General features: G+C 40.1%; 1 protein-coding gene across 5 annotated transcripts in view; it reads left to right on the forward strand.

Moving 5' to 3' along the window:
* AGBL1 (AGBL carboxypeptidase 1) overlaps positions 1 to 15,907 on the forward strand; it is a 440,078-nt gene that overhangs the window by 140,096 nt on the left and 284,075 nt on the right. For all 5 annotated transcript variants that reach the window (XR_010834249.1, XR_007166158.2, XM_067003867.1 and 2 more), the window contains 3 exons: positions 5,586 to 5,715; positions 10,469 to 10,600; positions 14,460 to 14,636. Coding sequence is in view for 3 of the 5 variants with exons in the window: in XM_067003867.1 (XP_066859968.1) it covers positions 5,586 to 5,715; positions 10,469 to 10,600; positions 14,460 to 14,636 (439 nt within the window). In the remaining 2 variants the exon portion in view is untranslated. The remainder of the gene's footprint in view (positions 1 to 5,585; positions 5,716 to 10,468; positions 10,601 to 14,459; positions 14,637 to 15,907) is intronic.

The raw sequence follows: 15,907 nt of genomic DNA on the forward strand, positions 1-15,907 counted from the left end.
TGTTTCATTGGATTGCTCTCAGTGTAAAGCCTCCAATGTTTTCATTGCTGTGGGGATGTTCTGTTTCTAGAATGATCACTGGCATCACAGGGCAATACTGTGGTGCAATGACTGGGCGGCATTGGATGAACATCTCAGTGGAATGGACATATGATGAATATAGTCATTTTAGTTTTAGCACGTGGGCTTATATGTAGAAAAAAAGGCTGTATTTCTGACAGCTTTCTTTAAATAATGAGGGAGGGTTTTGCTTGTACTGCTGCTTCCTAACATCAATGAGTCTTGCTCTCTGAAAAGATTAAAAAATAAAGCAAAATGCAGGATTCCACCCTCCCTCCCCATCCCCTGACCCCCTCAGGTTGCTCTGAGCTTTCTGAATGGCAAGACCAAAACACCTTCCTGCAAACATTCCTGCTTCCATCCTGGGCAGTGGCTATTTATAAAGTACAGCATGCTGTGTCTGTCTGAGGCTGCCACATGCTGCTCAACAGCATCCTGATGTTTACTTGTGCCTACTTACCTTTATAGATATTCTTATCCTATGCTAGTACTGCTGTATGCTTTTAAGACGCACAGTGAATGGTGATGTTGCTCTCTACATATCAAACACAATGCATCCCTTTAGATTTCATAGTTCGCTGTGCCCCAGGTGCTGTTATTATCAGTCCCGACATCATTCATTTGATATGACGGGCCCTGTCTTTCCATTTATCTGTAATGGACAGGAGATTTTGAATCATTTTATCTTCCAAGCACAGCAACATCTTTTCTTTAAAAAGTGACTTTCCTCTCTCTCTGTCTCCATTTCTTGCTTTCTTCCCTGTCTAATATTGTGTGCTATGTTTATCTCCCAGTCCTTTTACTCTTTATCTCCGGTTCTCTTTTGTTTTTTTGCCCACCCCGCAACCTTACTCTTTATCTCCGGTTCTCTTTTGTTTTTTTGCCCACCCCGCAACCCCTTTCTCTCTCTCCTCTCTCTCTCCCCCCATCCCTCTTGCTTTTCTGTCTATGCAGGGCACTGGTCCAGGTTTATTGCAGTCAACAAAAAGGTTCTGTCGACTTTATCAGCCTTGGGTTATGACTACATAGCATCTCCCCACTCAAACACATGGTTCATGCAGAATTTAGTGCAGCTGGAAGCTGAGGTGCTCAGGATCTTTTGCTTTGCACTTAAGCCAAGCGGGCTTAAGAATAAGACAATAAAGAAGACACATCTGTAGTAAAACTTGATGTCAGACTTTGAGGTACAAGATTAAAAGCAAGGTCTTACAAGTGCAAGCATTTAAAATACAATTCTGTTTTAAAGTGAACAAGTCTGTACTTTAGCTACTTAACCTCTTTCTCATTAACTCCCTGTGAGGTGGCCCTGCCTTCAGAGCAAGAGTCTAATGCTTCTCTTAGAAGTGCAGTTACCTCCTCGTGGGTTACGAATGGGAATCACACCCTGGTCTTTTCTGATTGTGTTATATCAACTTCAGGTGTTAAGGATCTGTTTTTTTTTTGTAAAGTAGCTCTAGTTCTCCCATATGCAGTTCTAGATGACTGCCTACCTTTATACATCTTTAGAGCTGAGGGTTGTATATAGAGAGGAATATTATTGATGGCATATAATGATATTTGAAACCAGCAGTCATCAACAAGTTCACCTAAGGTTGAATTTGCTCTGCTTACCGCCAGTCAATAGGGTTACACATTCCATCATGTTTCTCCAGGGACTGGCTGGCTTGAATACTTTTTCCGTTCATCTAACCGGACTCTGTGGCACTATTGCAGCATATCTGAAAGACAGACTGCCCAAGTATTTCTTTCCTCAGGCAAGGGTGAGCGGTGAATGCCTTGCTGTGTAGCGTTGTGGTGGCAGTGTTTTCTAACTACATCTATTTTTAGAACAGCTTTGTAAAGCTCAGAGGATCCCTTCTTCCACCAGCTCCATGGCTTCTTCTGAGTCATTCTAGAGATACCTACAGAAATGTTACAGCCCTAGGGTCTCCTTGAAGAAGGTCAAAAGGATTTGGTTTAGCCTGGTGGGAGAGACGTGATATTTGCACAGGCCACCTTGTATTGTGGAACTGATTCTTTCTACACTGTCCCTCATGGATCATGTCACCAAAAGACTGTGGGTGAAATGTTTAATGGAACCACTTCAGTTCTCACGCAGAACAAAAGGGGAAGCAGTCTCTCAGTTTCCTTTTGCTGTGCTCCATTTAGAGCCAAGCACTACCCCAGAGGCAGCGAACGGCTCTCCTGTAGATTGACCCACATCAGAGAATGCCCTGGCTGTTTAAAGGTAGAAGAGGAGGCAGAGCTATAACAAAAATACAATCTAAAGCATCAGGCTCGTGAGCAAGAGAAATGCAATTTATTTGTTTCACACATATACGTGTAACACATCTGGGCTCAAGATGCACGAAAACTAACAGAAGTACAGGCAATCTGTACAGAGCCACAGAGGTGGGGTTTTCTTTACTTATTGGAATTCGTTGTGGCAAATGTTTTCATCATTCCTGTTGAGCTGCTAGGAGTCCCATCCAGGGTGGCAAGTAGTCTCACTAATGCTGTGAAGGAGAAAAGACACATCATGCATTTAAAGCAAATGTAATAGCTTGGAACTATGTTGTAAGAAATGTCTTTGATTTGAGAAGTGAATTTCATTAAATCCTGCCAAACATACAAAGCCACTCTCAGCTTCCCAGCCCCTTTATTTGCTATCAACACCTGAGATCAGCCTAATATTTTACCTTCACCCTTAGTTGCAGAGCATAACGGACAAACCCATTATCTGTGAATGTCATCGCTATTAGGAATGGGAGAGAAGAAAGAAAGGAACAAGGGAACAGGGCTGGTGGGGATGGTGCAAAAGTAAACAGGCTTTAACAGTATGGTCGGAGTGGGGAGTGAGATGGAAAAATCAGTCTCATAATTTAATTAAAGTTCTGCATCTCCTTAAGAGCTGTGGATACAAGCTGCCAGGCAGAGTGCTAATATTTAAAGGTCATTTAAATGAGCAAAGATGTTAATCATCGAAGGGACAAAACTGAACTTTGTCTCCCAGCTCTTGCCTATGTGCTGAGATTTTACCCTCCTTCCCTGCTGTAAATAAAAGCTTTCAAACAATTGCTGTAGTGTTGGATTATGCTTACTGAACCCATCCTAAGTGATCAGCAGTGTTGGTGAACGGCATGGGGGGGGGATTGGCTTGTCATAGGGTCACCTCTAAGAAAAGTCTCAATTTTTATCAGAGCAATGGAGTTGGTAAATTGCATCACGGGCAGAGTGAAGTCTGCCCGAAGAGTGAGACATGTTGGCATGCTCTGTGGAAACTGTGCTCGTGTACAACTAACACATCCCAGTCCACGGGCCACAGCAGAACCAGATGCTGCAGTGGGAAACACTGGTGCCTTGTAACACCATCTACTTGGCTTTAACATGTGTTAACGGAGTTGATTAGAAGTTTTTCTTGCATCCTTTTCGAAGAGCTCATGGGATTTCTTTTATGTTCTAAAGGATTTATTTATTTATTTATTTTTAACAAAGAGGCTTTTAGTTTAGTCTAAGAAACAGTGAAATAAAAATTGAGCTTGGTATTAGCTTGACATTAATCTCTGTATTACTGCATCCTTTTGGGAGTAGTTCATTCGTCATGTTCGCACTCCCCTGCATGTTTGGCTTGATACGTTGGAGTCTCCCAGCAAGTACCGAGGCATTTTAGCCAAGGGAGACATGCAGGTGGTTTGAGAAGACACAAACTAGTGTCATTTCCAACAAAAAGGGAGGGGAGAAGTAGTTTTATTTAAGCAGTGACAGTGCTGAAAAAGTATTTGTGTAGTTCCGTAATAACAATAAGATTTCTTTTTCTAGTTGTTAAAGTGTGAGAATTAAAGTCTAGCCATCATTCAACTATTGTTTTCAATTAGTTGTGCTCCCTGGTACAACTGTTGGGCAGGCAAACATCACATGCTTACGTCAAGGAAGTGGTTGGTGCTGGGCCTTTTTTTTTTTTTTTTTTCACCAATTACCAATGAAGAGATGATTGCTTCTGAATGTGATTCAGTGATTCTTTTTGGAGTTGTATCTGCTGAAAGGAAAACCTGTATGCACACAGATTCTTGACAGAAATACAGTTGATAAGCTTGTCTGAGCAGCTGTGGTCCTGAAGGTCAGCAGGGGTGAGCCTCCAGGTACCTCTGCCTGAAGGACCATTACACAACAGAACCGAAGTGGTCATGTTTTCACATCGAATTTTTGGCAGAAGCATCACATCAGCATTCAATGACTTCCCATGTGTTAGCTATTGCTAATGTTTTCCAAATTGCAGAGTGAGTAATGTGGGAACTATGGATTACAAAGAAAGAGGGGAATTCAGGTAACACTGAAGCTAAAGTTGGAATGGATCTTGTGATGTTGCCAGAAACCCCAAGATGGCATCAGAGACCTTGTTTTTCTACATTAAAAACATACGAAACATTTTTAGTGACTCTTACTGTTTCTTTGTCTTGCTTTCTTAACCAGTTCTCTTGTTTCTACTTTTATTTTTTTAATTTTTATTTTATTATTATTTTTTAATTCCTACCTTAGGACCCTTTTTCTGTAAGCATCATTTGCAAGGCACTGATAATACCAAAGCTGCTACTTGCAACACACCCCAGCTGCAGTTCAAGATTCTGCCTAAACACCACCAAATTGTATCCCCAGGAATACATTTGTACTTCGTTACTAGGAGGCTAGAACAGCAAAGCTGGATGCAACTGTGCAGCTAGAAATTTGCCCAATACTTGGGATAATTAGGCTCTGTACTACACACAGTCACTAATGAGGGAGATTAGACAGATTTTGCAAAATTGTACAATGATGTACTGCTCCATACAGTCAAATATCCTGCAGAATTTTCCACTGATCACTGGCTCAGGAACAGAATATTTTCAAGCCAACTAAAGAAAACACTTTCTCAGTGCAAATCTAGGATCCTTATTTAGCTTTTTATTCAGCCTTTGCAGTGAATCTAGGTAATTGTTCTACATAATGATGTAGCGTGCATCAAGATCTTCTTGATGTGCTTCAGATAGCTACATTTCTCGTGAGCAGAGAAGCTTAAATGAGATATCCAGCTCATCTCATTTAAGTGCATACATATTTCAGACTGGTCGAAGAGATTCAAGCACCTGTCTTCAATTAGAATGAGTAGGAGTTGGATGTACTCATTTGCTATAGAGGTTTTGAGAAGCCTTTGCTCTATGTAAGCGGACTGAATTTTGTTAGATAGCATGGAATTTAAAACATTTCCAAAGATATTTTGTTTCTAAGTAGTCTTGGTTATGTATGTACTTAGGTAAAGGAAAAACTGTATTTATTTTCAGGACTGCAACTGTGTGAACCTTAGAAGGAAAGGAAATGATAAAATTTGCTTACTGTAAGCACCCTTTGAAACTTATGGGCTGTTGACTCATTCCAACCCAATGTTCAAAATCTTTATGTTTGTGTTTTAATTTACATTCCCTGTCCTTGTGCCATGTCTTGGCAGAACTGGAAACTCTTTGGAAACAACTGTGTTGCTGGTTTGTGATATGTTGTTTTTTTTTTAATTTCAGCCATCGTTGTTCCTTGAGCGGGGATGATCTGAACAGACAGTGGTTGAAGCCCAATTCCCAGCTTCATCCAACTATTTACCACACCAAAGGTCTTCTGTACTATCTGCGCAGCATTGGCCGGGCTCCTCTGGTGAGTATTTTCCAGTGTCTTTTATAAGTTACTGTGTGTAGATTGATTACTGCAGTTGTGTGAACAGCTTTGTTTCAGAGCTAGAGAGATTTTGAAAGTATCCTGTGCTGTTATGCTTTCATCTTATAGATCTGTTTTGAATGTCTTGGATTTTCTACTGAATCTTCTAACCAACAACTCTAAGTTTCAGAGCTTTTGCACGCCTGTAATATGAATATGAATTCTTGAAAGCTCTTTAATATCCTTAAAGTATTCTGACTGGGCTAAATATTGTTAATAGGTTATTGCTATCTTCCTGACAAGAAGACAGAAGAAATTCTGCAAAGACTTATTCTGAATGGACGCTCCAAAGCCCACGTTGGAACAACCTGTGCAATCCCCAAAGCACAGGAAGCAGCCCTCAAAATGGCTGAACTTCCACATTGCTTTGGTGAGGGGAAGGAAACAACCGGATTTTAGACTACCAGAAATTCATGAGGTGATTCTAGTCTCAGAGCTGCAACTGGGATTGGTCTGGGATCTGTCCCATCTGCTCAGTCCTGTTGTCCAGTAGAATAAATAGTTCTGAGACCTCAGGATAAAAAGCACAGGGAAGTTCAAATGTTAATGAACAGAAACGGATGCACAGACTGGCAGGTTGGCTGCTTACAGCTACAGTCATGCAGAAAACGTCCAAAGATACACAATTCTCTCTAGTCTTGACAAGGTGAAAATGTCTGTGAGCTTCTTTAAGTGAGTTTTTGTGGAAATGTGATTCATTATTATTATTATTTTTTTTTTTTTTTTGGCCAAGGCAATAGCCTGGCAGCTCAGCTCTGCACTCCAAGGAATCTCATGGAAGCTCAGCTCACAGTTGTGAGCTTACTCACCAACCTTTTTCTTTTATAGCCATATATGATCAGTTCTGGTTTACCACACTATTTTCTATTGGGTCTTTTTTAATTCACAACCACCCCTGTCATATCCAGATGTGTAAAGTTGAACATGCACCCAGTACGAGTTTTCATCATTGCAGAGCGAAGGGAAACTATTGATCCTATCATCTCTCTCACTCACAAGCTGCATGTCAGACTTGGTAAACTGATTTTTCTTTGCCTTTGAAGAGTACATCAATTTTAGGCTATACATGCTCAAAAATGCCTTTTCCCTGCTCCAGAAGAGAGACGAGTTTCTTCTTCCCTGGCCCTGCTGCCAAGATCCCATGGAGCCAAGTTCCCAGATAGCCAAATGATTTTTGTGAAGCTACTTAGTTTAATTTATCCTGGGGATGTGCAAGCGGTTTCTTCAAAGCAAAGAAAAGCTGCTTGAAGGAGGAAAGGAAAGAACTTTAAAGTTAACAGCCTTTCAAACCAAAGCCATTTTAATTGGTAACTTCTTCCATAGCAAACAACCTGCCTCTGGAATCCGAGTAAACCAAGGGGCTGGAGGCACTGTGGCATTGCAGCTCTCCACTGCGTGGGATCTCTTTCCAACTGAGAGCAGCAAAGTGGCAGTGTTAGAGAGCTGTGTATTGGAGCAACCAGGTCTGAGGGGGAGAGAGGTGTTGCTTTCTCCTTGAGCATTTGTGGTGAGAAAATGCTAGGGTTTACAAGTTACGGTTGACAATGCAGTTGCAGTATGCAACAGGAAACGTGCAGCTCATACAGAGAGACCAGGATGCCCTTGGAGGGGACAGAAAGAACCTCCTAGGGACCAGGAGACACAGAGTTTGCTGCCATTCAGAATTATTCTGTTAAGCTTGGAAACAAGATCTGCTTGCAAGGATGTAGCTTTTTGCGTGGGGGAAAAACCTAGACGTGTCTACCTCAAAACTCTGAGACTGAGTCCTCTCACAATACCATTAAGGAAAAATGGAAATTTTGTAGGAAAATCAAAGAGATTTCAGAATAATCTGTTTTCCAACAGAGTTTCTTGCTTACCATTTTCTATTTTTCTTTTCCTTTGTTTTAAAAGCTGCTTGGTTCTGTGAGTCATGAGGAGGGTTGTTTTTGAGTTTGAAAGCAGTCCTTACCTCTATGATGATCAGTGCTGGCAAATAACTTTAAATAGATAAAAATTTGCATGTGTGTCTTGAGTCATATCCCAGTGAGCACAAGACTTGGAGTTTGACTGTGTGTTAGTGTCCCAGCTATACAGAAGGACAGACTGGAGAAAAAACAGATGGGGAGGTCCCAGGTTTGCTTAGTGTTTGCCCAGACAGGAAAATTTCTGTATTGTGTGTTGAAATTACAAAATAGAGCTTTTTCTTTGCTGAATAGTGAGGCGTACGCTACACTGTAGTGTGAAAATGAGGCAGAAGAGTGTATTATAAAGAACAATTTGTTATAAACATAGAGAATAACTGCAGTATTCAGCAAAGTTAATTAAAGCGTAGGACTGTGCGACTTGCAAATGGAATGAAAATATTTCCAGTAGCACTGACTTCCCTGCCATGGAATTTGGGAATCAGTGAAAGATCCCATGGCCTGAAACAGCAGCACTGTTACAGAGCCTGGCTTTGATAATCCTTTACTAACACAGAAGGCTCATTCCAGACCTGTCATTAAGGACTCATCGGCAGGTTTCTTGAGATGCAGAATTATAGACCTCACACTACTAGGCAGCCCAGCTATCTGAATAGCTGATCATCCCTGTGTGGTTTCTGATAAGTAAAGTAATCTTTTAGGTAATAATATATGCGTCTTTTCCGTATTAGTAATTCTGTAAATTGGCAGGTAATTGATACCCAGTTGAGCTGGGATCTCTGCCTTGAACCAGAACGAAAGCTATAAAATCTTCTTTTTGATATTCATAGGAATAAATTCTAGGTGGTACCTGTGGTTAACCTAAACTATGACTACATGTCGCTGAAAGCAGAGATGGAACACTAGCTGGAAAAATGTCTGTCATTAAGAGATCCAATAAATGCAGCTGTTTGGAAGGGACCATTACAGGGTAATTCCACTTGCTTCAGCCAGTTATTTCTAGTGCAGGGGCTGTATAAACCCTGTAAAATATGCACACAGCCTGACAGGGCTGAATGTCTGGGGTCTGTGCAATGTTGTCATTTTTTTTTTTCCTTTGGAAGGGATGCTGATTGTGGGTTTGTGCTCATTAGCAGCTCTCAAACTGCTCTCCTTGTCCTCCCCTTTCTGCCTTTGCCAGGTGGCAAGGGTATAAGCAAGGCAGGAGCACTTGTTGCAGTGAAGGTCACTGATCTCGTGCTTTAGGTGTGGAATGCTCTGCGCTGCAGGGATGGGGATGTGCAGGTCCAGAGTCCCGCAAAGAGAGCTGGAGTTGAGTGGTGGTGTGTGAAGGAACACTGACAAGTTGGAAAACAAAAGGAGCAGGGTATAAGCAAACAAACTGCCAGTGTGAGGTTTTTGTCAAGATAAGTAGAATTGTCCAACTGATTAGGAGCAGGGAGATGGTTCTTCATGTGTGTATGCCTTAGCATCTTCAGTTTGTCAATGTACAGTTTGTCAGAGGAGCTGAAGGAATTTAAATACTCAATTCCTAGATAATTAAACTCCATGACTGCCTTCAGCTAAACTTAGTTACTGTATAACTGGCAAATAAACGTACTAGGGTAAATCTTGCCTTAACAGTTGGTGGAAGAAGCTCAACTGCTCCATCTGTTTCTCCCCTCCTGTATATGTGTTTATGTAAGAATACATATTTTTCTCCCCCATATTTTTCCCCCATCTCTCTATATATTTTTTCATAATTCTTCCCTACCTTCCAACACCTGTTCCTTTGTCTCTTGCATATGCCCCAAAAAACTATTTCAATGAGATCTTGAAGCTCCTTTCTAATAAGTGGTGAATATTGGTTTAAAATGAACCAATTTCTTCTCTTTAGAAATTCTTGTCTTTCATTGACAGATTTCTGAATTTTCCTGATAAAGACATGGAGAATGTATGTAACAGCAGTGTATATATTGACTTCATATCTCAGAGGGTACTGAGATTGATTACTCTTTAACACTTGGGTCAATATTTACCTCTTAGGTCATTAAATCGTGATTTTCATTTCTATAGGAGTTGATATCTGCCTATAAAGGCGATCAAAACTTCCACTAAAACTAGAAATGTGCCTTATGCCTAGCTTATATGACAGCTGACATAAGAGAGATGGATTAAGTAGATAAATTAGATAGTGTGGAATGAGATTATTTGCCGTGAAGATAGGTCATGTTCTGTGCTTGGCTTCCAGGAATTCATGCAAAGATCTGACAGCATACTATACGTTTTTACATGAGTGTGCAAATTATATTTTCCTGAAAATTAAGTAGTACTGGTTTTGAGTTTAAAGAAGCTGAGGTGACGATTAATTGCTGGGGAAAGTGCAGTTTTAGAATCTCTTGAGGATAATGCTAGAGTTTAGAAGTTGAGAAGTCACAGGAGCCTGACAAATTGCTTTGTTGTATCCTAAGTTACCATGAACTCTTAGGTTCCTGAGTTGCCATGGATTCTTGCACAGGTGTCATGTTTATTTCTGCTGCAGATGGAAATGCACTGGTCTTGACTCTGGATTCCTAAGATCACGTCAGATCCAATAGATAAAACAAGATACAACTGACTAACAAAGTTTGACACTGATTATAGGCATGGCCCAGAGTCTGAGCTTGCCTGAAGAGACCAGGAAAAACAAACAACAACAACAAAAAAACACAACCCACACATGAATCCCCACTATAGTCTTATAGCACCTGTTATGAAGAACCAGGAAACTTTTTCTTCAGTGTTCAAGATTTTGCCTTTTACCTCTTTAGGTATTCTGTGACTACCATGGCCACTCTCAGAAAAAGAACGTGTTTCTCTATGGTTGCAGTATCAAGGAGACCTTGTGGCAAGCAGGCTGCACGGTTGACACAGCAGTTATCACAGAAGATGTTGGCTACAGGGTAAGTCTGTTTTGTTCCTTTATGCAATTACTGACGTGTATGTGCGCGTACGTTGCTCTCTAAGATAAGGCCAACTCACAAAATTTGGGTGTAGGTGAGAGCTTCCCTTACTCCAGAGGAGTAGATATTCAGAAAACTTCAAATCATTCACAATATCTCATGCACCAGGTATCAGGACAACAATTGTCAATAAGTGGGTCCCTATCTATTTTATTTTAGGAAGATGCTGTGTTATTATCTTTGGCCACAGACTGTTGGAATGCCATAGTTTTGTGTGTTCTATGAGTTCCAAGTATATATGTGCTTTTATCACCCCACCATAATAAGAAAATAAAAAGGCATTCCATAATAGTTACTGACGAAATGTCAATGTGCCATTGTCCTACTCCGTTGAGTTGCTTCCTCACAACATGCTCCTGGTCCCAATGAAAATGCCAGAGAATTCTATGGATGTCAAACAGATCTAACACAGTGAAGTTTTCATAGTAAGTGCTTGGCGTCATAAATGGGGAAGAATTCTGGGATTTGAAAGAACGAATATTGAAATCTGTCTTGCTTCTATTTCATCAAACTCTTCTCTGGATTTTCTGCCATCTCTTTCTTTGCATCTGTCTTGATGATATTTTCCTCTTAAATGACAAATTTACATGAAAAAAATAAATCTGATAAGTTATATTTATAGTCTTAGAAAAGGTTAATTTTGTAAAACATTAACTGTGGCCTTAAACTAATTATAGAGGTATAGATTGTCTAACTCCAACCTGAAATAGGTTGACAAGTCTGATTATCATTCCACAAGGTTACCACATCCTGCGTTGGTCTTAAAGCAGTGTGCATACCATACGGCCACTTTCCCTGAAGAAAGTACTCCAACATTCATTATAAGGGGTCCCTGTGGCAAACACTCTGTTTCACAAAGAAAGCAGGAAGGGTGCTTACAGTCAGGATATCTTTTGCTGTGTTTGAATTCAGGCAGCTTGAAACGGCTGAGGATGGTTCACTGTTACACAAACAGAATTCAAATGCTGCTTTCAGCATCTGGAGCCTGTCTTGAATCTGCAATGAAGAAACCAGGAGCAAGCCTCCAAGGCTGTCCAAAAAAACTCTGCAGTGGCCTATAAAAGGGATTTTGTGGTTAGAATTCTCTCTTTTTTTTTTTTTTTTTGCACAATATGGAAGGTTTCTGTCCTGCCTCCTGTAGATAACTGGGGATCGGCCTGACCTCCACAATGGATTTGCTCCTCAGGAGCAGGAACCTAATACCTCAAGCAAATGGTGATTTTGGAACAGCCTTTGCCTCATAGGCCATAGAGTGAGCTGTAGCCCTTGGCAATTCACAGGAGTAAGAGGCTTTATTACTTTCTATTATTTAGTGGCCTTAGATGGCTTGTGCAGCATTGGCATCACAAAACCCAGTTTCAGGATTTGTCCTTTTAATAGCCATTCCAGGCCCCTTTGAAAACAATTTCTGCAGGAACATCAGCAGAGAAACCTTATTCCATTCTCCTCTAATGTGAATGGCGGTTTCTGGACATGGTCCTGTGTGAGGGGAGCAGCTCTCGCTGTTGTGCATGTTAAATCCAGCTGTGTGAGAGAAAGGGAACACAGTTACACTGCTGCATTATCATAAAAGAATCCTTTAAAAGGGTGTGTTTTCAGCCTTCCAAAAATACAATTGAAAGATAATTAATGAGAAAAATAAGTAGAGAAGAAAGAACCATTAGTGTGAAATCCCGTGAAAGCTGGTAAAATGAACAGAATATTAAATTCAGATTCGCTAATGCTCCTAAATGAGTCCTGCATACAGAGACATTACTGTTACCTGCCAGCATTTTTATTTAATTGTATGTAAAAGATTGATTATGCATATAATTTCAATTGTTTTTAAAAGCTAAACTGGATTAAGGATCTGATTATTGTACTTCATAATATATATATTTACAAAAATCTGTGTGTTGCTTCAGATAAGGACAGAATGAAAACTATCTGTACCTTCAGAAACAGTTTAACTGGATCTAATGATACTGCTCAGGGTTATAATTGTTTGGGTGACATGACTGCGCTGTGTTTTGTTAATTTCTGTTCAACCCAAGTCCAGGAAAACCTGGAAGCTCCGCATGAAAACATACCATTTTGCAGCAAATAGTACTTTGAAGGCAATTCAGGAATGTTGAATGCTTAGTCTAGAGCAAGCAGTCCATTTTCAAGGTTCCTCTGTTCAGTATGCTCACAGAAAAGGGAGTGCTGCAGTTCTTAGTAGCATGCTGGAGATCTTGACGTGAGATTTAAAGCTCATGTTGGTCTCAGATTTAAAATGTAATTTCTCCCTTTGTTCTAGTTTTCTCCTTTTTTTTTTTTTTTTTTTTAATCTGAAAAAATGAACCTTATAGATCTATACCTTACAGAACTGGTAGGGTCCATTGCCAGCTGTAACCAAGATATACAAAAAAGTGACATTTACTTTTTTGTTACAGAGATATGTATGGTTAAGCTGTTTGCAGGGGATATTGCAAAGTAGTTTAGGCCAAAGATTTATCATTCGTGTCAATCATGCGTTAGGAAAAGACCTGCTATTAAACCTTACTCTTTCAAAGTTGATGAAACCAAGAATTCCAGTACAGTGCTATGAAGTAAAGCTCCACAGAACGGAACTACAATTGCTCATGATCAATCAGTGAACCTGATTGTTATTGGAAAGTGAAATTAGCCTCTTGGCTTTCACCGCCCAAACTGAATGAAATTCAAGGGTAAATGCCGTTAGCAATGAGCAGAAACTCCTATATGATTCCATTTGGTTCAGAAGTTTAAGAAAGCTGTCATCAAAGAAATAATGAATGTCCTCATTTTGCTTGCTGTTTTCTAGATGGACCAGATGGTCTTTTTGGTCTTTTGGCATATATTCAAGGTAGTATGCAAGCACTAAAAGTTACACACGTGTATGTGTGTATGTAAAGGTTCAGTTTCTACATAAAGCACACCTAGTGTTAACGGATCTGGTATATGTTTTTACAGATGTCATGAGTAAGTATGTGTTGCCTCTGCACTGATGGAAGTTTTTGATACTGCAGTGTGTTAGGAGTGTTTATAGACTGTTTTAGGAAATATGGTTTCTAGAATAAGAAAATTACTCAGGGCTAAGATATAATTTTGACTGGGTTTTCATGATTACTTTTTATTGTGATTTTCTAAATGAAGTGTATAAAATGTACCACTTGGACCCAGATAAGAATATTTTGGTTTCACAGTGCAAGATAGCTAAATGCTAAGCTCTGTTTTCATGTAATTATCTGTGACCTTCATTGGGATTACACATCCCCTTCCTCTGCTGTATGCTAGGTTCAAACAAAACTCCTCCCATAGCTGAATCCCTTGTCAAATTGTGGATGTGTGATGGCAGGAGATACAGTAAACTCCTGAAGAGAAAAAACAGACTCCTGAAGAGGAGAGTAGAATGGAAACATCATGTACTGAGCTATGACTGCAGCCCTCTGGGCAGAACAACAGGAAGGTGTAGTTAATGCTGAAGCAGCTTGAAAACAAAACTTTGTGACTTCAGCAGTCCAAAATTATTGGATGTGAAAAATGTTTCATTTTGAATGAGATATACCAAATGTACTGTATATTTAGCATTTTAGTCTTTGACTTGAAAGAAACAAACATTAGAATATGAGGATTTCACATGGGATGAACATAATGAATCCAGTCTGGCACTAGTTGGAGCTACCTCAGTAACAGTTTCTACAGATAGGTTTGATGATAGACACTTCAAAAAACACAGGTCTTTCTGAAGATGTGTGAGCAATATAAACACGTGTTCATCTGTTCAGTTCATTTTCTCATTGCTGATACTTTCTCATAGACCCTTCCTAAAATCCTGGATAAAGTGGCCCCTGCGTTTGTCATGAACAGCTGCAGCTTCTTGGTAGAGAAGTCCCGGGAGTCAACGGCACGGGTCGTGGTATGGCAGGAAATGGGTGTGTTGAGGAGCTACACCATGGAGAGCACATACTGTGGCTGCAGCCATGGTCTCTACAAAGTGAGTAAATCTTCCAAAGAACCCTGTTCTACCCTCCTTCTAATGTATGTCTTATGAGCTCAGAAGAGTAAAGAGAGAGCTATTGCCTTGCTGCTTAGTGTTGCCTGCTTTTTCCAGACCTTCTACAGCATGAGCGTAGCCACGCTTCTCAGTTTCTCCTTAGTGAAATCTTTCCAGGATCCCTCACTCTTTCAACCTTTCATGCCAGGAAAGTGGAGTCCTTGCTTTGAGGTTTCATTCAGCAGTGAAATTAAAAGAAACTCCAGTCTGGAGCCAAAAACACTGAGCTGAAGGCAGGATTGTTTCTGGGATGATACAGGGAACTTATTCTTCTAAGAGTATTCACAGTGTTGTACAAAAAAAAAAAAAAAAGTGTTGGCAGGTCACATGGACACCTTTAAGCTAGATCTAAGGTAATTAAACACTCATAGAATGGTTTGGGTTAGAAGGCACCTTAAAGATCATCTAATTCCAACCCCCTGCCATGGGCAGGGACACCTTTCACTAGACCAGGTTGCTCTGGTCTATTCATTATTATACTTGTCTACCACTAGTATTATCGTCAACACAAGTACTAGCGGTAGTATGCTGTAAGGTACAGGCTTACTACCTGAGCATTCACTTGGCTAAATGTAAGAACCTGTGCTGAGAATCCTGCATTTGGAGTTGCCTATTACTGACAGCCAAAGATAGCTAATCTACGGCTAGTTTTAACAGCTGCCCATAAGTTCAAGGCATGCCTTTAACTATGATCTAAATGGACCCAAATTCCATATAAAATGAGGTTCTAGACTTTGTGGGAAGGATCATACTTGCACTGAATACTTCAGCGATAGAGGTCTATGAGATCTCCTGGCACTTTTTAAGTGCACGGGATGAACTCTGTTAATGCATTTAGCTGTTCATAATTTTCCATTCACTCAAATGGTGAATTCTTTTTCTGTTCCTTTCTCCAACCTGTTGTTTTCATTGAATGGCTTCCATATTCCACCTTATTTCTCCCACTAGGGAGCAATCCTTATCTATACAGCATTAATAACCGGTTAAGGATTCTAAAAGACCCTTAAGGAAAGAGCCATTATTACAAATAACAATTAATTAATAAGACATTCAAATGATTATCTTTGCAAGCTCTATACTAATCCTTTTATTTCTTTGTAAAGTGTAGCCAGGAAGTACTCAGCAGCTGTTTTAACAATGTTCTCCTATACACACATCAATTCCAAGACAGAAAAGGCAGAAGAAGAAACTGCAGACAGTTTAAAGGAAGT

The sequence above is a fragment of the Anser cygnoides genome, chromosome 11 (genome assembly GCF_040182565.1).
Source record: "Anser cygnoides isolate HZ-2024a breed goose chromosome 11, Taihu_goose_T2T_genome, whole genome shotgun sequence".
Classification (NCBI taxonomy): Eukaryota; Metazoa; Chordata; class Aves; order Anseriformes; family Anatidae; genus Anser; species Anser cygnoides.